The sequence below is a fragment of the Mus musculus genome, chromosome 13 (assembly GCF_000001635.26).
Source record: "Mus musculus strain C57BL/6J chromosome 13, GRCm38.p6 C57BL/6J".
Lineage (NCBI taxonomy): Eukaryota > Metazoa > Chordata > Mammalia > Rodentia > Muridae > Mus > Mus musculus.
Window position 1 is genome coordinate 21,566,854 of NC_000079.6, and position 24,085 is coordinate 21,590,938.

Below are 24,085 nucleotides of genomic sequence, written 5' to 3' on the forward strand. Positions count from 1 at the left end.
CAAAATCTACTAAGATGAACTCTCAATTCTGAATATCTATGCTCCAAATACAAGGGCAGCCACATTCATTAAAGAAACTTTAGTAAAGCTCAAAGCACACATTGCACCTCACACAATAATAGTGGGAGACTTCAACACCCCACTCTCACCAATGGACAGATCCTGGAAACAGAAACTAAACAGAGACACATGGACACTAACAGAAGTTATGAAACAAATGAATTTAATTGATATCTACGGAACATTTTTATCCTAAAACAAAAGGATATACCTTTTTTCTCAGTGCCACATTGTACCTCCTCCAAAATTGAGCATATATTGGGTCACAAAACAGGCTTCAACAGATACAAAAATATTGAAATTATCCCATGCATCCTATCTGATCATCACGGACCAAGGCTGATCTTCAATAATAACATAAATAATAGAAAGTCAACATTCACGTGGAAACTGAACAACACTCTACTCAATGATTCCTTAGTCAAGGATGAAATAAAGAAAGAAATTAAAGACTTTTTAGAGTTTAATGAAAATGAAGCCACTACATACCCAAACTTATGGGACACAATGAAGGCAGTCCTAAGAGGAAAACTCAGCCCTGAGTGCCTCCAAAAAGAAACAAGAGAGAGCAAATTAGCAGCCTGACAGCACACCTAGAAGCTCTAGAACTAAAGGAAGCAAATTCACCCAAGAGGAGTAGACGGCAGGAAATAATCAAACTCAGGGCTGAAATCAACCAAGTGGAAACAAAAAGAATTATTCAAAAAAATCAACCAAACCAGGAGCTTGTTTTTGGAGAAAATCAACAAGATAGATAAACCCTTAGCCAGACTAACTAGAGGGCACAGGGACAAAATCCTAATTAACAAAATCAAAAATGAAAAAGGAGACACAACAGCAGAACCTGAGGAAATCCAAAACATCATCAGATCCTACTACAAAAGGCTATACTCAACAACACTGGAAAACCTGTATGAAACGGACAACTTCCTAGACAGATACCAGGTAGCAAAGCTAAGTCAGGATCAGATTAATGATCTAAACAGTCCCATATCCCCTAAAGAAATAGAAGCAGTCATCAATAACCAAAAAAAAGCCCAGGACCAGATGGGTTTAGGGCAGAGTTCTATCAGACCTTCAAAGAAGAACTAATTCCAACTCTTCTCAAACTATTCCACAAAATAGAAACAGAAGGTACTCTACCCAATTCATTCTATGAAGCCACAATTAAGCACTCTGATGCCTAATCCACACAAAGATCCAACAAAGAAAGAGAACTTCAGACCAATTTCCCTTATGAATATCGATGCAAAAAAACTCAATAAAATCCTCGCAAACAGAATACAAAACCACATAAAAACGATCATCCATCATGACCAAGAAGGCTTCATCCCAGGGATGCAGGGATAGTTTAATATATGGAAATCCATCAACATAATCAACTATATAAACAAACTCAAAGACAAAAACCACATGGTCATCTCATTAGATACTGAGAAAGCATTTGACAAAATCCAGCACCCCTTCATGATAAAAGTTTTAGAAACATCAGGAATTCAAGGCCCATACCTAAACATAATAAAAGCAATCTACAGCAAACCAGTAGCCAACATCAAACTAAATGGAGAGAAACTCAAAGCAATCCCACTAAAATCAGGGACTCCATACCTATTCAACATAGTATTTGAAGTCCTAGCCAGCGCAATTCAACAACAAAAGGAGATCAAGGGTATACAAATTGGAAAGGAAGAAGTCAAAATATCACTATTTGCAGATTATATGATAGTATATATAAGTGACCCCAAAAATTCCACCAGAAAACTCCTAAACCTGATAAACAGCTTCAGTACAGTAGCTGGATATAAAATTAACTCAAATAAATCAATGGCCTTTCTCTACACAAAGGATAAACGGACTGAGAAAGAAATTAGGGAAACAACACCCTTCACAATAGTCACAAATAATATAAAATACCTTCGTGTGACTCTAACTAAGGAAGTGAAAGATCTGTATGATAAGAATTTCAAGTCTCTGAAGAAAGAAATTGAAGAAGATCTCAGAAGATGGAAAGATCTCCCATATTCATGGATTGGCAGGGTTAATATAGTAAAAATGGCTATCTTGCCGAAAGCAATCTACAGATTCAATGCAATCCCCATCAAAATTCCAACCCAATTCTTCACTGAGATAGAAAGGGCAATTTGCAAATTCATCTGGAAAAATAAAAGACCTAGGATAGCAAAAACTATTCTCAACAATAAAAGAACCTCTGGTGGAATTACCATGCCTGATATTAAGCTGTAATACAGAGCAATTGTGATAAAAACTGCATGGTACTGGCACAGTGAGAGACAGGTAGATCAATGGAATAGAATTGAAGACCCAGAAATGAATCCACACACCTATGGTCACTTGATCTTTGACAAGGGAGCTAAAACCATCCAGTGGAAAAAAGACAGCATTTAAAACAAATGGTGCTGGCACAACTAGTGGTTATCATGTAGAAGAATGGGAATTGATCCATTCTTATCTTCTTGTACAAAGCTCAAGTCTAAGTGGATCAAAGACCTACACATAAGACCAGAGATACTGAAATTAATAGAGGAGGAATTAGGGAAAAGCCTTGAAGATATGGGCACAGGGGGAAAATTCCTAAACAGAACAGTAATGGCTTGTGCTATAAGATCAAGAATTGACAAATGGGACCTCATAAAATTGCAAAGCTTCTGTATGGCAAAAGACACTGTCAATATGATAAAAAGGCCACCAACAGATTGGGAAATGATTTTTACCAATCCTAAATCTGATAGGGGACTAATATCCAATATATACAAAGAGCTCAAGAAGCTGGACTCCAGAAATTCATATAACCCCATTAAAAATGGGGTTCAGAGCTAAACAAAGAATTCTCAGCTGAGGAATACCGAGTGGCTGAGAAGCACCTGAAAAAATGTTCAACATCCTTAATCATCAGGGAAATGCAAATCAAAACAACCTTGAGATTCTACCTCACACCAGTCAGAATGGCTAAGATCAAAATTTCAGGTGACAGCAGATGCTGGCGAGCATGAGGAAAAAGAAAAACACTCCTCCAGTGCTGGTAGGATTGCAAGCTTGTACAACCACTCTGGAATTCAGTCTGGCGGTTCCTCAGAAAATTGGATATAATGCTACTGGAAGATCCAGCAATACCTCTCCTGGGCATATACCCAGAAGAAGTTCCAACTGTTAATAAGAACACATGCTCCACTATGTTCATAGCAGCCTTACTTATAATAGCCAGAAGCTGGAAAGAACCCAGATGTCCCTCAACAGAGGAATGGATACAGAAAATGTGATACATTTACACAATGGAGTACTACTCAGCTATTAAAAACAATGGATTTATGAAATTCTTGGACAAATGGATGTATCTGGAGGATATCATCCTTAGTGAGGTAACCCAATCATAAAAGAAGTCATTAGATATGTACTCACTGATAAGTGGATATTAGCCCAGAAACATAGAATACCCAAGATACAATTTGCAAAACACAAGAAAATCAAGAAGAGGAAAGACCAATGGGTGGATACTTCATTCCTCCTTAGAATAGGGAACAAAATGCCCATGAAAGGAGTTACAGAGACAAAATTTGGAGCTAAGTCGAAAGAATGGACTATCCAGAGACTACCCCACTCAGGGATCCATCCCATAATCAGCCACCAAACCCAGACACTATTGCATATGCCAGAAAGATTTTGCTGAAGGGACCCTGGTATAGCTGTCTCATATGAGGCTATGCCAGTGCCTAGTAAATACAGAAGTGGATGCTCACAGTCATCTATAAGATGGAACACAGGGCCCCTATTGCAGAATCTGGAGAAAGCACCCAAGGAGCTGAAGGGGTCTGCAACCCTATAGGTGGAACAACAATATGAACTAACCAGTACCTCCAGAGCTCATATCTCTAGATGTATATGTAGCAGAAGATGGCCTACTCAGCCATCACTGGGAAGAGAGGCCCCTTGGTATTGCAAACTTTATATGCCCCAGTACAGGGGAATGCCAGGGCCAAGAAGCGAGAGTGGGTGGGTAGGGGAACAGGGTGGGGGGAGGGTATAGGGAACTTTTGGGATAGCATTTGAAATGAATATACAGAAAATATCTAATAGATAGATAGATAGATAGATAGATAGATAGATAGATAGATAGATAGATAGAATAACAAAATAAAAAATAAATGTCAAAACAATAATGAAATTAGGTTAAGTAAAAACAAACAAACAAACAAACAAACAAACAACCATAATCTGTTAGAAAAGCCTAGTGTGATTGAAAGTTTTTAGCTAATAAGAACAGAAAACTGGCACATACAGAAAATTACATTAGTTTTTTTTGCAACTTCTCGATCTCTAATACATATTTTAAAAAACTGACTATAAACCTTACTACTTCTCTTCCTTGTTGTTAGTGATGTATGAAACTTCCTTCCATCTATGCTTCTCTCCCTTCTAGCTATCTATTTTTGAGTCAGGGTATCACACATCAGCCTGTACTGACCTGGAACTCACTTTGTTCAGATTTCTCAGACCTCATAGTGTAAATTTTACCACAAATACCAACACTGGCAGTGTGGAATTTGGAGTTCTCTGCAGAAGCTTGGGATAGTGGTACAGGCACACAGGGCACAGCACACAGTAGGTAAAAATTCCCCTTATGCTGAAAAACCTCCAAATTCAACGTGAATTATAAAAACTCATTCCAGATACTATGGAGTGCATCCCATACATTTGCTTGTCTGAATTATGTACATTATGCAAAATTTCTACTTTTATAAATCAAACTAATGTAAGCCTGGTAGTGCAGCACTGTCCTTCCAGTTACTTGGAGAAATTAAAAGTTCAAGGCCAGCTTAGTAAAAATGTTTTTATCTTAAAAAAAAAACAATATAAAATCTGAGGATGTAATCCAGTGGTAGTGTTTGCCCATCCCAACTGAGGCTCGGGGTTCAGTCACCAGTCAAACACACACGCGCGCGCATCCATACCCACAGAAACACACACATGTACATGGAAACACACATACAGACACAAATATGTACACATGCATACCACACATACACAATACACATACAGATGCACAATTACATATACAAATACACATAATATACACACATACAAATGGTCACACACACTCAAACTTACAAAAAGCAACATATTTTTCTGATTTATCTTTTTTCTCCAATAAAATTGATATTTAGAGCCAAATACAAAGATGACAGATAAATTCATGAACTGATACACACTTTTTCAGATAAGAGGTTTAATTATTTTTTAAAGACAAACTTTGGCTCCTGCCTCCTCCTTCATCCGGAATCTTTCAGTGGAAACCAGTCAGCCCTAGCACTGGCAGACACCCAACAGATGTCTGATTGTAGTTTTTATTATAAAGAAGATCATATGAGGCAAACAGCAGGGTGCTTTTCCGCTTCCTTTAAGTTCCTGCTGTGCCCACAGAGGTGGGGAATTACAGAGACTCTTATACAATGTAGAGTTCTAGGTACTGGTGATGAGAGACAAACCTGAGATACAGAACACAAGAATTACCCCATTTTGATTTATAAAAGTCAAAATTTCCCATCAATACCATTTAGACCAGAAGATATCTAGTGATGCAATGCATGGAATGACTACTTAAAATTCAGCTTGTTATTTGCATTTTTTTAACCATAAGGGAAAATGTAAAGCCACAAGAACTGGTATTTAGGTGTGAATGACTGTCGAGAGGAAATTAAATTTGTCTAAAAACAAAATTCATCTTCTGAACTTGAAATCAAACTAACTTTATTGAGTTTTATTCAAGGAAAAAAATTTTTCCTATTAGTTTAAGAGGCATTGCTATTTTTTACTTGGGACACAAATTTATATTATTTGATATAGCACCTAACCTATAATATCAGTTTAATAAACTTTTAAAGAAGAACGATGTCTTGAATAAAAAGAAAATAGCTTGATACTTAAATTGTGTCATACAGATGCACACACGTACATGCGTGCAAGCAAATAAATGTAACTAAAAACATATGTCTCTATCAGGGTTTCTCTTGTAGCTCTAATGCATAATCGTACTGAATACTAGGATGACGGGGCACTTACATGACTCTTTCTTCAAAGGACACTGTGGACCACATCTAGACAAATGTTTTATCTTATCCTTGCAATGAAATTAACTGTAGTTAGTTAGAGTTAATAGAAGACAAAAGTGTTTCAGGATTCCAGTGGCTCAGTTCTACCCCTGAAACATTACACAAGTGGGTAATGAGATAGATCATCATGTGACTTTCCCCCCTCTGTCTAACTTCTATCACACTACATATAACTTCTGTAAGTATGAAGAATTGACTCATGATTGTGCTGAGTTTTAAGCAGATGTGGCCAACTTAGAAGGGAAAAGAATACAACAAACAAGGTGTTTTATGGATCAAACCTTACCTATAGCATAGTGAGTAATTAGCATCTATTTGAGATTGTACAACACATACTCCCAGTCTCACCATTGAGGATTTTATTGGACAAGCAAAAGTATTTGGATGAGTTTTAAATTTTCATTCTATGAATTACATCTTTGTGTTGAGTAAGTGGGGGAAAAAAGCAACTTTAGAAAAAGCCCTTCCACCTTATTTCGTAGTCACAAGCCTCTTCAGTGCGCCCTTTACATCCTTGTTTCTCAGTGTATAGATGACAGGGTTTAACATGGGGGTTACCAAGTTGTAGAAGAGGGTAAGAAATTTCCCTTGGTCCTGGGAAGCCTTGTGTCCAGGCTGCATATACATATAGATGATATTCCCGTAAAACAAGGAGACTACGGTGAGGTGAGACCCACACGTGTTGAAAGCCTTCCTCCTTCCTGAGGCCGACTTGATCCTCATCACTGCTAGAGCAATATAGCTGTAAGAAATGAGGATGAGAGTCAAAGGCACCAGCACGATTATCACCGATAAAATGAAAACAGTGCTTTCCACAGCCACAGTGTCCACACAGGCAATTTTTATCAGAGCTGGCATCTCACACAGGAAGTGCCTCACCTGACATCTGCCACATCGAGGCAGCTTCATGGTCACAGGAGACATGACCAGGGAGTTGAGGAGTCCCACACTCCAGGCTACAGACACCAATGTCCAGCAGAGCTGAGAATGCATAATGACCGAGTAGTGAAGGGGCTTGCAGATTGCAGTGAAACGGTCGTAAGCCATGACAGCCAGCAAAACACACTCAGTACCTCCTAGGCCAAGAAACATGAACAGCTGGACTGCACAGCCAATGTAACTGATGCTCTTGTCCTGGCCTCCTAAGTTGAAGAGCAATTGAGGGATGGAACTGGTAGTGAAACAGAGGTCAAGAAAGGACAAGTTGGTGAGGAAGAAGTACATGGGGGTGTGAAGACAGGGGTCCAGATAGGAAACTAAGATAATGATGATGTTGCCCACTAAAGTCACCAGGTAGAAGATGAGGACAAACACAAAGAGGATGGATTCTAGCCTCGGTCTGTCTGAGAAGCCCAGCAGGATGAACTGTTCCTGGCAGCTCTGGTTGATCATGGCATTAATGGTCAGTGCATGCATGCAGAAAAGCCATGGGAAAAAACGTCAAATTCGTGAGAGGCAAGCAAAGTCATCTGTAGAAGGACAAGACCCCCAAAGAGTTACACATCATTTGAACATCCTGAAAAGACCTACACAACAGCTCTTTGAACATAAATTCTCTTTTTTATTATTATTAGATATTTTCTTTATTTACATTTAAAATGTTATCCCCATTCTTAGTTTCCCCTTTGAAAATCCCTTATCCCCTCCCCCCTCCCCCTGCTCCCCAACCCTCCCACTCCCATTTCTGGTCCTGACATTCCCCTATACTGGGGCAGAGATCCTTCACAGGACCTAGGGCCTCTCCTCCCATTGATGACCAACAGGGCCATCCTCTGCTACATATACAGCTAGAGCCACAAGTTCCACTATGTGTTTTCTTTGATTGGTGGTTTAGTTCCAAGGAGCTCTGGGGGTACTGGTTAGTTCATATTGATGTTTCTCCTATGGGGCTTCAAACCTCTTCAGCTCCTTGGGTACTTTCTCTAGCTCCTTCATTGGGGACCTTGTGCTCCATCCAATGGATGACTGTGAACATCCACTTCTGTATTTGCCAGGCACTGGTAGAGCCCCTCAGGAGACAGCTATATCAGGCTTCTGTCAGCAAGCTCTTGTTGACATCTGCCATAGTGTTTGGGTTTGGAGGTTGTTTCTTATTGGCCTTGTTTTTTTTGTTTTTGTTTTTTTGTTTTTTTTGTTTTTTTTGTTTTTTTTTTGTTTTTTGCTCTTTGTTTTTTTTTTTGGATATCAAAGGTATACAGGGCATTATAGAATATTTGAACAACACACATGTAGAATGAACATGAAAAGATGACTGACATTCTGGAATAGACTACTGCAGAATTGTTGACGTGCTTTCTTTCAGTTATTTCTTAGATACCCATATAATATACCCCCAATCATAGTGTATTTAAATTTTCACCATTTGATTTTCTTTTTGAAGAGTTTGTGTGTGTGTGTGTGTGTGTGAGAGAGAGAGAGAGAGAGAGAGAGAGAGAGAGAGAGAGAGAGAGAGAGATTGTCTGCCTGTATGTAAGTGTAGTTCTCTTTGAGCTCACAGAAGGGTGAGGGATCCCCTGCAACTGAAATTACAAACAATTGTGGCCTGCCATGTGGATACTGGGAACCAAACCTGGCTCTTAACTGCTGAGCCATCTCTGGAGCCCCATGTCTGAATTCTCCTTCATTTAATATTGTATCTGAGAATTGATTTAGTTTTAAATTTTCTACAAAGAAGCAGAATTTTGTAACTTTATCATGGTGTTATGTTTTCTTGGTAGGTGATCCCTAAGAATATTTCACATATACTAGAGAGCTAAGTAATTTACAGATATGTCTATTTTATTGTACTCTTTGTTCTAAATATATGGTAAATGTTTGAGCCAAAGAGATATATTAAGTGTAAAATTATTTGTGGAGAGGTGGGTACATTCTTTATGCTTACTAGCTTTCTGCATCTAAGAAAACATTATTTTTTGTAATTAAACTAGCAAGTCACAGGTCCTATAAAAGTTTTCAGATCTCAAAAGCTTTTGGCATAATGAAGACAGGATTTAATTTTATTTATTGGAATTGAAGGCACAGTCCTTCATTTTTTATTTACCCATTGAGTTCACAGCAATATATAAAATTTCTGAAAATGATAAACTTTATCTTACTATGATTTTTTTTATCTATTTTACTTACTATTTTCTATTTTATACTTACTACTACTATTTTATCTTACTACTTCTCTTCTTGTGAATATACACTCACCTATATTATTATAAATTCACAAATTTATAGAGACATAATACAAAGTTTCAGACAGTATTATGTGTTAATAATTTCTTCCTTTTGTGAATGAACCTATTGTTCTTAGTACATTACATTTTAATGGGTCTTTTTTTTTTTTTTTTTAAAAGACAGGAATTCTTTGTGTAGCCCTAGATGGCTTGGAATTCACCTTATACACCAGATCTGCCTGTCTCTGTCTCTAGAGGGTTGGGTTTAAAGGCATGTGCCACCATCACCTGCCTTTACTTTGAATTTTAAAATGACAAACATTTCCAAGTAAGCTTGAATTAGATATTTTAATACATTGCTAGAGAGTACCATTATGTTATCTTTGAAAAACAACAGGCCGTTTCCATGACAAGAAAGCTATTTGTCAAATATGAAAAAAGTCCAGGTAGATCATTCTACCAGTAACTACTCTAACTAGCAACCATAACTAGTTCCCTCTACATAAATCATCATTTCAAGCCATGTGTGTATTAAAGGCATCACAGAGAGTCAGGTCAGAGTGAAGAAGCCCCATAATACAGTGTCTCACATGTCCTGGTGTTTCCACACTGATATTCGTGTTTGTAAAGTGGCTTGGACATGATAAGCCCGACAGATATTATCGGTGACTGTGATAGAAAAGACAGACCAGGTCTGTGTTATCAACAGGAGGCTCTGCCCATGATAGAATGTAATTTGAGCAGCGATGGCAGCAAAGACTGACTGATCTTGGTCGGCTTAAATCAGTTACAACTGTAAGTGGTCAGAAAAAAAAGCTTTGTGGCGAATTTACCTTCCAAGTGATTTTAAGAGGTCTCTGCAGATTCAGTGTTGATATAGCTTTAGGTCAGAGAAGTAAAGATTATCCTTTAAATATATAGTTCAATTTCTAAGCAGATTTGTATAGATAAACATAAATACTCAGCAAATATTTATCAGTATCCTGTTATGTATTAAACATGTGTCCCATGTTGGAGATATGACAATTTTTAAAATAGATAGTAACTGACCTCATTGGTTTATAGACTAGTGAGAGAAAGTTGTTTATCAAAACTCACAAAAATGAATGTTTGGTGACTCTCAACTTTGTTTAGCCTTTATTGAGTGTTGAGGATTTTACTGGACTGCAGCATTTTTCTCCTCACTCCTGAATTTTTAGTACACAAGATTAAATAACTTACCAATATGTATGTGGCTAGAAGTTATAGATGCGGAATTTGAACACAGGCAAGTTTGACTTTAAAACCACAATTTTCTAAGCAAGAAAGAAAACATTAATTATTCTCCAGCTGAAGTACTGGGTTCCATTATAGTGAGCAGAGTACTCTGAGCTCTTCACTTGATGGCTTTTTAAAATTGTGTCTAAAACTTGTTTTTTAAGGCAAATAAGGGATATACAATTACTCATCAATTATGAAATTGTTGGATTTAAAGAAAAAACTCACATGAAAGAGAGAAACTAAGGCAAATAAAGGATATGTAATTGTTCCTCAATTATGAAATTGCTGGATTTAAACAAACAAACAAACAAACCTCACACGAAAGAGAAAAACTGATTGCTACAGGTTGTCCTTCAGTTGAAGATGTAAAACTCTAGGTATAATTTCATTTTGTATTGAGTCCAGGGCTTCATGTGTGTAGCTAAGCACCCTGCAGTTGAGCTACTTCCCCAGCCCTATAGATGAAATTTGTGAATACCTTCAAGCAATATTTACAGGTAGAATACATATCAGGGGCAGAAGAGGGCTACACATACGGTGAGTGTAGCGCACACTTCTGGTCCTCTTCTCTTTTACTTACCAGGTACCTGTTCCCTCCCCTCCCCTCCCTCCCTCCCTCCCTCCCTCCCTTCTTTCTTTCTTTCTTTCTTTCTTTCAAGACAGGGTTTCTCTGTGTAGCCCTGCCTATCCTGGAACTCACTCTGTAGACCAGGCTGGTCTCAAACTCAGAAATCTGCCTGCCTCTGCAAGTGCTGGAATTAAAGGTGTGCACCACCACTGCCCAGCTCCTGTTTTCTTTAGATCCAGGTGACTAGTGTTTGCTCAGAATTTTTTTCTAAAGATAATTTACTAATCTGAAGCTTTATTGGTGATGGGGTTGGAAATGTTGAAGAACTGAGATCACTTTGACAAGGCAGGAGTTAATTACTCAAGTGTGTGATAAGAGGGGAGGTGAAAGAGAAGTAAGAGGGGCAGGAAGCAGTGTAGATGTGTTGAATGAAGTACAGAAGTTTAAGCATATCATATAAGCTACACAGTCAAAGAGATAGTGACAGCAATAACATTTCTCCCATTACTAATTATGGTCCATAATCAGATACTAAGGTTGGTAGATCTAAGGAATCAAGATACATATTTAAAGCTATTAGCATAAACAAGACACAAAGACAAAAACTTCATTCTCAGCGTGTACATTTTAGTGTTAGGAGGTTGTCCCTAAAAATTTCCTTTTGTTAATAGAGTTACTGTTCTTGTTATTTTCTTACTTTATTACTTTGATAAAACATGTATTTTAAGATTAGTATAGTAACTCAGACAAGCATATATGCCTATAAGATGTATATACCAGAGCAGTATAATATAACAAGTCTTACAAAACGCAAGTGAACAGTTTTCAAATCTGGACAGGTTTCAACCACATTGCTTTTCACTACTCGAATGATCCTGAATTACTTAACTGCCATATTCTCAGTATTTTCATCAACGAACAGTACACAAGCACATTGGCTCATCATTAAGTGAAGGGAAACTGCTAGGTTCAGGAGGCTGAACAATTTTTAAAGAATTCTATGAAAATCTGGGTGTGAAATGTGTTCTGATATTTAGGAGCATGGGATGCAATGTGCTCTGAATGCACAGGCTTGATGATTGTCTCTGCCAACGTGGGAAGATAGTAGAGAATGCTGGGTAAGTCTATGTAAGCCATGTCCGTTTTCACTTAAGCCAAGGCTCATCCCAGGTGTGTTGAAAGACAACCTTAAGAAAATTTTATATATGTTTAAACAGTTTTGTCTTTTATTATCTGCCTGATAATACCAATACCAAAACACTCAGAGTTATTTTCATCATTATGGTTTTATTTCTGATATTATTCTTGGGCAGTTGCTGGGCTTTAATGGGACATACCCTAGCATGTTTGCGTGTAGTTGGTGGTCCTCTCCAAGAACCTGTGCCATCAAAGCAGTTCCCTGTAGCCATTTTGTAAGGTTCCCATGGCCTCTAAATAGAGTAGGTAAGTTTTAGGCCTATAATCACCAACAGTAGAGAAATGGAAAAAAGATGTATTTCAAGCTTCTGTTGTGCTGAGCATTGAACGCGCTTTTACAAGCCCATCTCTTCTCTCTTCCTGCCAGAGCAACAAGTGAGAATGCTTTTGATCTCACTTATTACCCACCCCACTCCGGTGAGTAACCTCTGATTTAAAAAAAAAAATGTTTGCTTTTTCTATTGCAGTCATTTTCCCCCAACACCCTGTAATAGTATAGCTAACTGTAAGTATCTTTCCTACTTGTGCAGAATAGAAGAGAGTAGCATCTAACAAAAGCAGAGAATGAGTGTCGAGCATGCACAACTGGCCTGATACCGAACACGGGAAGTAATATAACAAACAGGATGTGTGTGGTTGTGAGCCTCTTCAGAGTGGCACTGAAAGGATAAGGAGTTACAGTGGAAAGTGTTTATATCATGTCAGCATAATGTATATAGACAGAGACATTACCTAAAAGCCAGGGGTGGGGCATGTGTCCTTGGAAAAGGGGTAACGCAGATCAAAACTTTACCAGAAGAGGGGCCGAGGCAATAAAAAGCATGGGGGGTGGGTATTAACCCATGCTAGAAAAAGAACCCACAGCCAGGAACACTTCTCAGGTGTGAGAGGGAGGGAGGGAGTGGGGCAGGTTGGCAGGTTTGTGTCTGGTCATTACACAGATGTCAGATCAGATGTGTACATAGAAGGAAAAAGAGAAAATCCAACTTTGGGGTAATGATGAGGCTAATTTGGGGTTCCAGAAGAGTACAAAGTTTCATGAAGACTCTGTATTCTATTCTTATAGCATTTCTAACTTCTCTCTTTAAAAACGATTTCGTCTTTTAATTGTGTGTGTGTGTGTGTGTGTGTGTGTGTGTGTGTGTGTGTATGTATGTATGTATGTGCGTGTGAAAGTGTTGGTGGAGTTCAGATCTCCTGAATCTGGAGTTATAGGCAATTATGAACTACCCCTTGTGGGAACAGAATTCAGGTCCCAAGTTAGAGTAACAAATACCCTTGGCCACTGAGCAATCTCTGCAGGCCATCATCTTTCTGAGACAGGGTCTCACATAGTACCTCAGGCTAGTATGCAGCTTAACTAGGAACCTCATGTTAGCATTGAAACCATGGCAATCCTCCTACCTTTGCTTCCTAAGTGCTAGGATTTCAGGAGTAAGCTACCATGCCCAGGTCAATTCCAACTTTTTAAAACATTGATATTTAATATAATTTTCTTGATATTTAAACTTGAAAGTTAGAGAATTTTAGTATAACTTGTGTTCCTGGAATCACCATCTATAGTTGATGGGTATGCAGAATTATTGTTTGTTTTTTAAGTTAAATTTTGTGTGTGTGTGTGTGTGTGTGTGTGTGTGTGTGTGTACACCTTATGTAACCCTGGCTGTATGTAGGCCAGGCTGATCTTGAACAGAGAGATGCACCCTAGGATTAGACTTAGGCAGTATGCTTTGTAGACCTACTGTAAGGTATCCTTGGCTCTGAGCTTTAATGATGAGAGATTCCTAAGCATGATTTTGTCTATTCCTTCAGAATGATCTAACCTGTCTCTATGCCAGCAATATTTAACATTATACTGCATTCTAGTATTTCTTTCTTTGAAGATCCCTAATTACTTTCTTTTCTTCCCTAGTCACTTCACGGAACAGGTACATAATGTACTGTTACACACAGTTGCCAGTCATATTTTTATGGTTGATAGTTAAATAAACCAGATTAAGAAAAGCTATTAGTTTACTTTTAGAAGATAAGGCAATAAGGGACCAGCATTATTAATCACTCACCTCTTCTAATCCATAAGGAAATGATACCAGCATTTATTACTTCTTTTTATTAAATATCTTCTGGTAATTAGTACTAGCCCTAGGAGGCTTACCGGTGGGGTCTGTTCTTGAGGCTATCTTACCTTCTGTGTCTTCGCCTTACAACTTGCATGAATAAAGCTTACAGGATGGTCATTATGAATGAGCACCCAGTCACCAACGAGATGCACTCTGTTCTCATCTACATCCTGACCTCAGGATGCTTAGGTTCTCAGTGATGCTGAGCTCAGGTACAGAGGCAGGATTCTCACCAAATCAGTGCATTCTCCCCATTGGTGAAGCAGCAGCCCTTTGTGGGCTTCAGCACACTCCACCCCAGGAGTCTGGGAGGAGACCCCAAAGCTCCTAAAGAAAGATAGAGAAGTAGTAGAGACAATTTATATCTAAAATCTTTATGAAACTCAAATTGGAGAACTACAGCTGTCTCACTCTCTTTACTGAGGCCATTGGGAATATGTCCTCCATTGTAGCAATTAGACAAGTTTGCTGTTCTGTCCAGAAAGAAAGACCAGTGGGACATAACTAAGGAATGCTAACATCATACTTCTTTTAGACTGTGAGCATACTTGGTGGCGGAACTTATTTTGAATAAGATATGAAACTATTTTAGCTTATCATTGAGGCTGAAGAAATTTAGCCAGACCTGAGATTTGACCAATATATTCTGTGTTCTTTTAGATGCCAGACGTACTTTACATTTAAAAATTTTGTAATGATTTCAAATGATGGTATGCAGTTTATCGTTATATGGACAAGAATGAGCTCTTATCAACAGCCAATAATCATGACAAACAGAAACATTTATCTGATGAAAACAGCAGTATAAATTCATAATTTGACTTAAGTCTATATTAACTTTTTTGTTTTATGAAAAAGAGCAAGGTTGGATTCCCAAATGAAATATTTAATTCAGTAGATAGTTCTTTTTAAAAGCAATTGGATACTTAAGTCTGTCTTTTAGGAGGCACATAGACAGTTTTATGAATAATCTTATCAAATATTCAAAGAATAACATTCCCACAATATTTTAAACCATCAAAATATGATAAACAATAAGGGAAGAAAATGTATGTATCTGAGTTATGCATGTGTATGTAGTTGTGTATTGTTTCCTGGAGAGACATGATGATCTGATACACTGCTTTATAAAAAAACATTAGAAGCTAGAAAAGCTGTTTCCCAGGAATCATCCTGACAGTGTTGACAGACTAAGATCATCTAGGGCAAAAAAATGTGCCAGTTTTTGCATGGTTTGTCACAGTTAGTTAATCAAAACAGGTGCCTTTTTATTAATAATATTGTCTATATTTTACACACATTGCCTTGCTTTATAGCTGATGTCCTCTTTGTGTTTAGGAACACTGGTGAATCGAGAGAGAGAGAGAGAGAGAGAGAGAGAGAGAGAGAGAGAGAGAGAGAGAGAAAGGGAGAGAGAGAAAGGGAAGAGAGAAAGGGAGAGAGAAAGGGAGAGAGAGAAAGGGAGAGAGAGAGAGAGAAAGGGAGAGAGAGAAAGGGAGAGAGAGAAAGAGAGAGAGAGAGAAAGAGAGAGAGAGAGAGAAAGAGAGAGAGAGAGAAAGAGAGAGAGAGAGAGAGAGAAGTGTTTGGGAACTAAATGAAGGCATACTATATACCAGGCAAGAGATTTTTCCACTGAGTTAAGCTACAACCCATAATAAGGTAGTATTATACCATTTAGTAAAACTAAATGTTAGAACTCATTAAACATACAGAAATAAGAATAAGGAACAATTATAATAATGTTAATCTGTGATAGTAAAACAAAAAGAGGTAAACAGCTCAGTGTGGCAGAAATAAATGTCTACAAAGATCAATGTTATGGTGAATTTTATTTTATTATTTTAAAATTTTAGTTATGTGATTATTCTTATAGGCATATGTGAGTATTTCTCTGTGCACAACATACATACAGGAGCTAGCAGAGGTCAGAAGGGTTCCAGATCCCCTGGAACTGGAATTGGAGATGGCTGTGAGCCACCATATGGGTGCTGGGAATTAAACTCGAGTTCTTAGCAACTGCTCTCTCTCAAACAAACAAACAAACAAACAAAGGCTGCTAACACTAGATCATTTTAGGTTCCTGATAGACTTTAGTTCTTTTGTGATTTCCCTAGGGTCCATATGGTGCAGGCATGGAACCTAAGTTGGTATCTTCATATTGGGAATGGCTTTTCTAGTTTCTCTCTCTCTCTCTCTCTTTAACAATTTTTTATTAGATAATTTCTTCATTTACAATTCAAATGCTATCCCAAAAGTCCCTTATACCCTCCCCCCACCCTGCTCTCCAACCCACCCACTCCTGCTTCCTGGGCCTGGTATATCCCTGTGTTGGGGCATATAATCTTTAGCAACTGCTCTTAACCACTGAGATATGTGTCTATCTCCTATCATGAATTTTGGAGTTTGATGAAATTAACTATAAGATGATGAAATAAATTTGGAAATGTATTTTTCAGTATCCAGAAAAAATTCGTATAGTTTGAAATCTCTAAAAATTTCAAGAAATACACATCAGAACAGCTATATTATTTTTGAGTTAGGAAGGCCTTAAAGAAATGAAAAACCAAAATGTCACAAAAGAGTTGATCGGTAACAGGGAGGGGGTGGCTAATTTCCATAGCAGTTGTCTGTAGGGAAGTGGTCTTAGTCTGTAGATGCCTAGAAGGAGGAAGTCACAGTTGCTAGTTTGGGTGCATGGTGGTCACTCGATTCCACTCAGACCCCGGGAGAAAGCTTCACCATCTCTACTAGCCTGGCTCATATTGGGAATGACCTTTCTAGTTTCTCATGGGTCTAAAGCCCTAGAGTCCTTGGCCTGGCCATTACTCGCTCACAGTCCTTAGGTTCATAAGAAACCAAACACAAAACCAAAGAAGTTCTTTCTACCTTTTAATTTTTTTCCTCCCTTAAAATGTCTGATAGACCAATCTCCTAGGTCCAGAGTGCTTTAGCAAAGAGGTGAAATTTGATCTGTCCAAATAAGATTATAATGATAACATTAATGAAATTCTAACTTTTGATACATTTTGTTACGTTTATTGTGTGTGGAAGTCAGAGGATAACCCGCAGGAACAGATGCGCTCTGCATTGTGGGATCCAGGAATACTTTCACCCTCGCAGCCACCTCACTGGCCTGGAACGCTAGTCTGTACAGAAGATTTGCATGTAAGCCATGTAAGGCACACTTCGTGGTCGAATACTCATCTTTATTTCTTTTTATCTCAGAGTGGAACAATTGAGGGAGAGCTAGATGGTATTTCTCTATTGAGAACTGGAAGGTGAGCTTCCTCAGCAGGCTGCTTCTTATTCTAAATACATTATGGGAAGAATGGCTGAAAGGCATGGGATTGGGTACCAGATATATAAAGAGGACCAATCAGAGAGAAGAAATAGCCAGGGGCCCTATAAAACATTCAGGATAGATTCTGTTGAGCCAACTTCCAGCCCTAAGCTCCTCCCATTCAAATATATAAAGCCATATTGTTCCCTTTTCCTGAGGCTTCTGTTTTCCCTGATTGCTCAGTTCTTTGCTAGTGCCAGGGAACAAATTCAGCACTCCCCTAGACAATTACAGACAGTCCCATTATATAACCACACAAAAGAAAGTGTCAATTTCACTAATTTTAATAAGAGTTTTATTCCAGAGTTCCAGATGTCTTTTCACTTCTGAATTATGGACAGCTCACCTCCTGAATAAGTTACTTTGTCATTCTTTTTTTTTTTTTTTTTTTGCTTTTAATTAGTTAATGAATTTGAATTTTTGAGATATAGTTTCAGGTAGCCTGGGCCAGAATCAAACTCACTAAGTAGCTAAAAACAGCTTTGAGTGTCTGATCCTCCTGCTTCACCTCTTGGGTTGTGGGATCACAGGAGTGCGTCGTCATCAGACCTGTTTAGGGCAGCAGCTGGGAGGGTTTACAGTGGACAATAGCAGAGAAGAGCATTTTGAAGTCAGGAAAGGGAACAGCATTAAAACAAACAAACAAACAAACAAACAAACAAACAAACAAAGGCTGCTAACACTAGATCATTTTAGGTTCCTGATAGACTTTAGTTCTTTTGTGATTTCCCTAGGGTCCATATGGTGCAGGCATGGAACCTAGGTTGGTGTCTTCATTATTTTTCTGTTGATGTAATAAAGACACCTTGAACAAGTTAACTTATAGAAGGAAGAGTTTATATGGATTATTGTTACAAAGGGGCTATAGTTCATTAGCATCATGGTGGGCAAGTATGGCAGCTAGAACTGCAAGCTGCACTTATCCCCAGTGACACACTTCCTTCAGCAGGGCCATATAATTTAAGCATCTTAGAATAGCAGCAACAAGTGGGGACAGAGCATTCAAATGTCTGAGGTTTATGTAGACACATGGTATTCTTGGGACATGGTAACCTTCAAAAAGGTGGGCCCTTGTGGGAGGTGTTTATATGGTAGATTATGTACTCTTGGAGGCAGAGTGAAACCTTTGAAGATTCCCCTTTCTGTCTTTTGCTTTCCATTACCTGAGCTGTTTCTCTGCATCTTATGCTTCCCTCAGGATATTGGGGTGTATTGGATCACTTAAATTGATGGAGCCAGCCAGTCATGAACTGAAACCATTAGCCCAAATAAACCTATCCTCCTTATATGTTGATTGCCCCAGGCTTTACAGTTACAGAAAGGTGACTGACAGGTTATTTTTATTTTTATTTTATTTTATTTTTATTTTTATTAAGGGTTAATGCAGAATGATTCCTAATTATGCTGACTCACTTCAATGGGACATTTGTGGTTTCAGAAGAATCTGATCTATTTTAGGATTTAAAAAAAAATGTTTTTTGTTGGTTTTTGACTATATGGCAGTTAACACAAGTGACTCTTATTATTATTGTTATTATTATTAATAAATTATTTGGTCTGCTTTGTTAGGGCCCAATAGAGAAACTCAGCCCACAATAATGGCTTTTCATGATTTTGTTTAACAGAAAATTTATTTAACACAGGCAAAGCCTTTCAACTGCCTCTGGTTGACTCTAGTAAATCATGCTTTAGACCTTGGCTTGGAGCTAAACTCCTCACTTATACAGGCATCATAAAAGTTAAACTGTAAGATAACGAAATGTTAGTGGAAAAAATTTTAAATCCTGTTCATGGAAAAATTGTGCTTTTCCATGAACGGGAGTTAAAAAAATACCTTTAGTCTTCTATGTAACTAATAACAATACATTTTAAAAAATCAGAGTCTCAGATTTTAGAGGAAGATTAAAAACTCATATTCAGAGCTGAAGTGTTGGTTGAGTGCTCTTGAAGAGGACCTAGGTTCTGTTACTAGCACCCACATGGTTTTATAACTAGCCCTAACTTTAGTTCCAGAGATCTGATAACCTCTTCTGATCTCACAGGGCACCAGGCACACACATGGTGCACATATATACATATAGGCAAAGGACTTACATACATAAATATAAAAAGCTAAAACAAAAGCTCCTAACCTATCAACCACCCCCTTCCTCTTCACAGTGGAAGATATTTATCATATTTCTCTAAATGATAGATTGTTCAATCAAGCAAATACCATTTAAGCACAGTTACTCTAAGTTATATTTTCTCTTTCATATTTTATTACAGAGAATTTAAATTATAAAACAAGAACTTTATGAACAGCCTGTGACACTCGGCAGTGACTCCACTTACATAATAAAAACTTCAACAACTTTATTAGAAATCCCATAGCAAACTCTCAGGCTGGAGTAAGATAGACTGATTACTTGGTATAAAAATAATATATCGGAGGTTTTTTTCTAGGAAGCATTGATTCATTACTTGGGTTCATAACTAGAAGCAAAATGAAAATCTTGCATCTCTGCTTCACTTAGCTCCATCTCCATTGGGTCACTCTCTTACATCTGCATGTAAACATGTTCAAGGACTATCTACCTAAAAACCAGCTATGCCTTAACTAGTTCTCCCACCTTTAATGGTGAGAGCACAAAGAGGGATTGTCTGAACTCTTGTCCTCATGAAGGACAATAAATGCTCAGTTGCTCAGTTGTCCATCTATCCAGCCCAAATATTTGTGGCTGTTCTTATAAAAGCAGTAATCCCACTTGGAAGGGCTCTACTTTTATCACATAATTATTAAAGATGACACTGTCCATGGTGGCCATTCTTAGTTTTCAAATTGACTACATCTGGAATCAACTAACACCTAAGTGACTGGATATACCTGTGGGAGATTTTTAAAATTAAATCATTTAAAGTGGGAAATCCAGATTTTTTTTTTTGAGGTGGGAAGACTCACCTTTAATACGGGCCACACTTCCTGCTGGTCACCCATATGGAGCATGGGAGACTGAAGGTTGCTTTCTTTTCCTGCTTGTTTTTGCCTTTATTTGCAAGTCCACTCTTTCATTGGCATTAAAGCCTATTTCTTTGGGATTCTAATGTATACTGAAGACCAGCTGAGAAATCCAGTCTTGTGAATTGAAGAACTATTGGATTGTTGGACCTTCTGTTAGCAGGCAGCCATTGGTGTACTAGCTGGACCACAGCCTGTAAACCGTTCTAATAAATCCCATACATACATAAATATTAATTCTACCACTTCTGTTTTATTGATTGATGTTAGTCATAGGTGCTGCACTAGAGAGAGGAGCTCACCAAGCTTCTAAGCCTTTATTTCCTGGAGGAGCAGAGGGGTTCAGTCTTCATGGAAAAGATTGATATCCAGGCGAGCTCATTTCAGTTACTTTACTCACAAGGTGAATTGGGGCTGTGAAAGGTTCCAGCTACCAAAGTTAGCTTGCCCTTGCTGCCCGTGAGAGCAGACAATGCACACAAATCTCAGTCCCTTTTGACCATGGCAAGCCCTAATCAGAAGTAAGAACTCCAGGTTTGTCAGGAGCATCTTAGGACCAAGGTCGCTGCAGCTGCAAGCTCTCACATAGCACCAAGTGCAGATTCTCTAAAGAGACATTTCTTCAAGCTTCAGTCTCATAACAGTGCCTCAGTTTCTTCTAATTGATCCAAACATAGCAAAGGCTTTGCTGAAACATTTCACTCAAAGCTAGACTCAAAGTCTTTATGTTTCACTGAAACCCAGATATAAGGGCTTTACTATATTACTACACTGTTTCTCTAGAGAACCCTGACTAGTACACCTCCTAATACATCACATTGAAGGTTAGGTTAGGGTTATAACATGCAAATTTTAGGAAACACAAGTATTTAGACTGAAGTACAAATTAAAGATCTATCTTAGAACTATGATGTGAAATAAGATAGCATACCAGATGTTTGAGGTGATAAAATATTATTTTAATTATGCTTATAAGGAATTAGAATATATATTTTATTATATGACTGAGTTTGCTGAAGTTCTAAGTATTCACTCATCTTTATGACTTTGAAGAATGAACAGTTGAAGGGCAACCAACTGTACTAAATTCTTACTGAGCAAGGGCTCAGTAAGAGGCAAGCATGAGTTCATGAGCACCACATTAACTTGAGTGATTATCATTTATCTCTATCACAGAAAATGTCCTACAGCAGAGTACAGTGATGCTCGCTAGTCCCCCTGATTGTGAATTTCTACAGCTATAAAAATAAAGTTTCTTGTGTTTATAAACTTTTTAGCCTGTGTCATTTCGTTATAGTGCATGTAGCATTGCAATACCTTTCTGTAACATTCAAAACACGAGTTTCCTGGTGTGTTCTTCACTGCCCCCCTGTGGATTGGTTCTAATCTCCTGTCTCACCCATTTGCATCACATGTCCTTATCTAAAACCTATCACATGGAATTTTCTTCCCAGCTCTTTTGAATTGATAGTCTCTGAACTATGATTCATTCTCTTTTTTGCTGTTTTACCTGAATGCACCTTATCTGTTTGATTACCATTTCAGTTTCTTTAATTAAGTTTTTTTTAACCTACTGTGGTGGCCTGGCCTATGGGAAGTGACACTATCAGTAGGTGTGGCATTATTAGAGGAAGTGAGGGTGACCTTAGAGTTCCCATGTTTAAGATCTGCCCAGGGCAGAAGACAGCCTTCTCCAGGCTGCCTTTGGATCAAGGTGTCGAACTATTGACTCCTCTAGCACCATGCCTGCCTGGACTGTGCCATGATTCCTGCCTTGATGATAATGGAATGAACCTCTGAACCCATAAGGCAATCCCAATTAAATGTTGTCCTTTATAAGAGTTGCCTTGTTCATGGTGTCTTTTCCGAGCAACGAAACCCTAATCAAGACACCTATATTCACATCTTGTTGCAACACCTTATTCTCTGTGACTATAGACTTTGCACCAAGCTGTTGTAGCTTATGGCGAAAACTCACAGAGAGTTCAGGGAATGTGTCAAGTTCCTCTACACCATTTAATGGTTCAATGGTAGCCACATTACTTAACCTTTAATTTCACAGCTTTCTCATAATGACAATACAAAACCCAATCAGTTATTTTGTGAATACTAAATGATTTCATGGATAAAGAGCATAGAACCATCCCTAGCCTGCAGTACCCTGAAGCATGTCTCTTGTGCTCACTTGTTGGAGTTATGGTAGGTTGTGATTGTGCATTCCTGTGGAAAACTTGTTATTGTTTCCTCCCACATGACTCCAGGAATTCTAAGAGAGTAAAGGACATTTTAATTATTCTCCATTGGATTTCTAGTCATGTCTAATAATTATTATTTGTTAGACTATAAAATTAACATTAAATTCATGAAATACTTTGAACTTTTCCAAGGCAATTTGTAACAATTTGGAAATAACATTCAAGAGATTAAGTGAATAAAAGCAAAGGAAATGAGAGGAATGGAAGTTTCTGGGTTTCTGCTGGACACCACCAAATGGTATATCCAGCTGGGTAAAAAGTTACAATAATTTTTATAATCTTACTAACTTTCACCTGCCAAACAGAAAGCATTAGCATAACTGTCATCTGAGAGTTGTCACCAAGTAACTAATGGAAACTGATGCGGAGATCCACAGCCAAACATTACATGGAGTTTGGGGAATCCTATGTAGGAGGGGAGGAAGGAGCCAGAGAGGTCAAGAACACCACAAGAAAACCTACAGAATCAACTAACCTGTGCTCATGGGACCCACAGAAACGGAATCAACAAGTAGGATGCATGGGGCAGTCCTAGGCCCTCTACATATATGCAACAGTTGTTCAGCTTAGTCTTCATGTGGGACTCCTAACAGCAAGAGCAGGGCTGTCTTGGAGTCTGCTGCCTACTTTTGATTGTTTTCCCCTATCTGAGCTGCCTTATCTAGCTTCAATAGGAGAAGATGTACCTAGTCCTACTGGGGCTTGAAATGCCAAGGCAGGTTGATATCCATGGGAGGCCTCCTCTTTTCTGAGAAGGGGGGGGGGTGAAAGGGAGGGACTTGGAGGAGAGGGAAGCAGTGGTCTGAATGCAAGGTAAATAAATTAAGTAATAGAAGAGGAGGAGGAGGGGGAGGAGGAGGAGGAAGAGAAAGAGAAAGAGAAGGAGGAAGAGAAGGAGTAAGAGGAGGAGGAGGAGATTCTCATTACCACCTCCACTCCCCACACCCCACCCCCTCCTATGGTGATGCTTGTTGGTGGTGATGCTCTTGTATCAGTCAGGG

At 38.4% G+C, this 24,085-nt stretch overlaps 1 protein-coding gene across 1 annotated transcript; it reads right to left on the bottom strand.

Moving 5' to 3' along the window:
• Positions 1-6,656: 6,656 nt before the first annotated feature.
• Olfr1364 (olfactory receptor 1364) lies at positions 6,657-7,601 on the bottom strand. Its single transcript, NM_146540.2, has one exon. The coding sequence runs from the start codon at positions 7,599-7,601 to the stop codon at positions 6,657-6,659; it is 945 nt and encodes a 314-aa protein (NP_666751.2).
• Between the last annotated feature and the right edge of the window lie 16,484 nt (positions 7,602-24,085).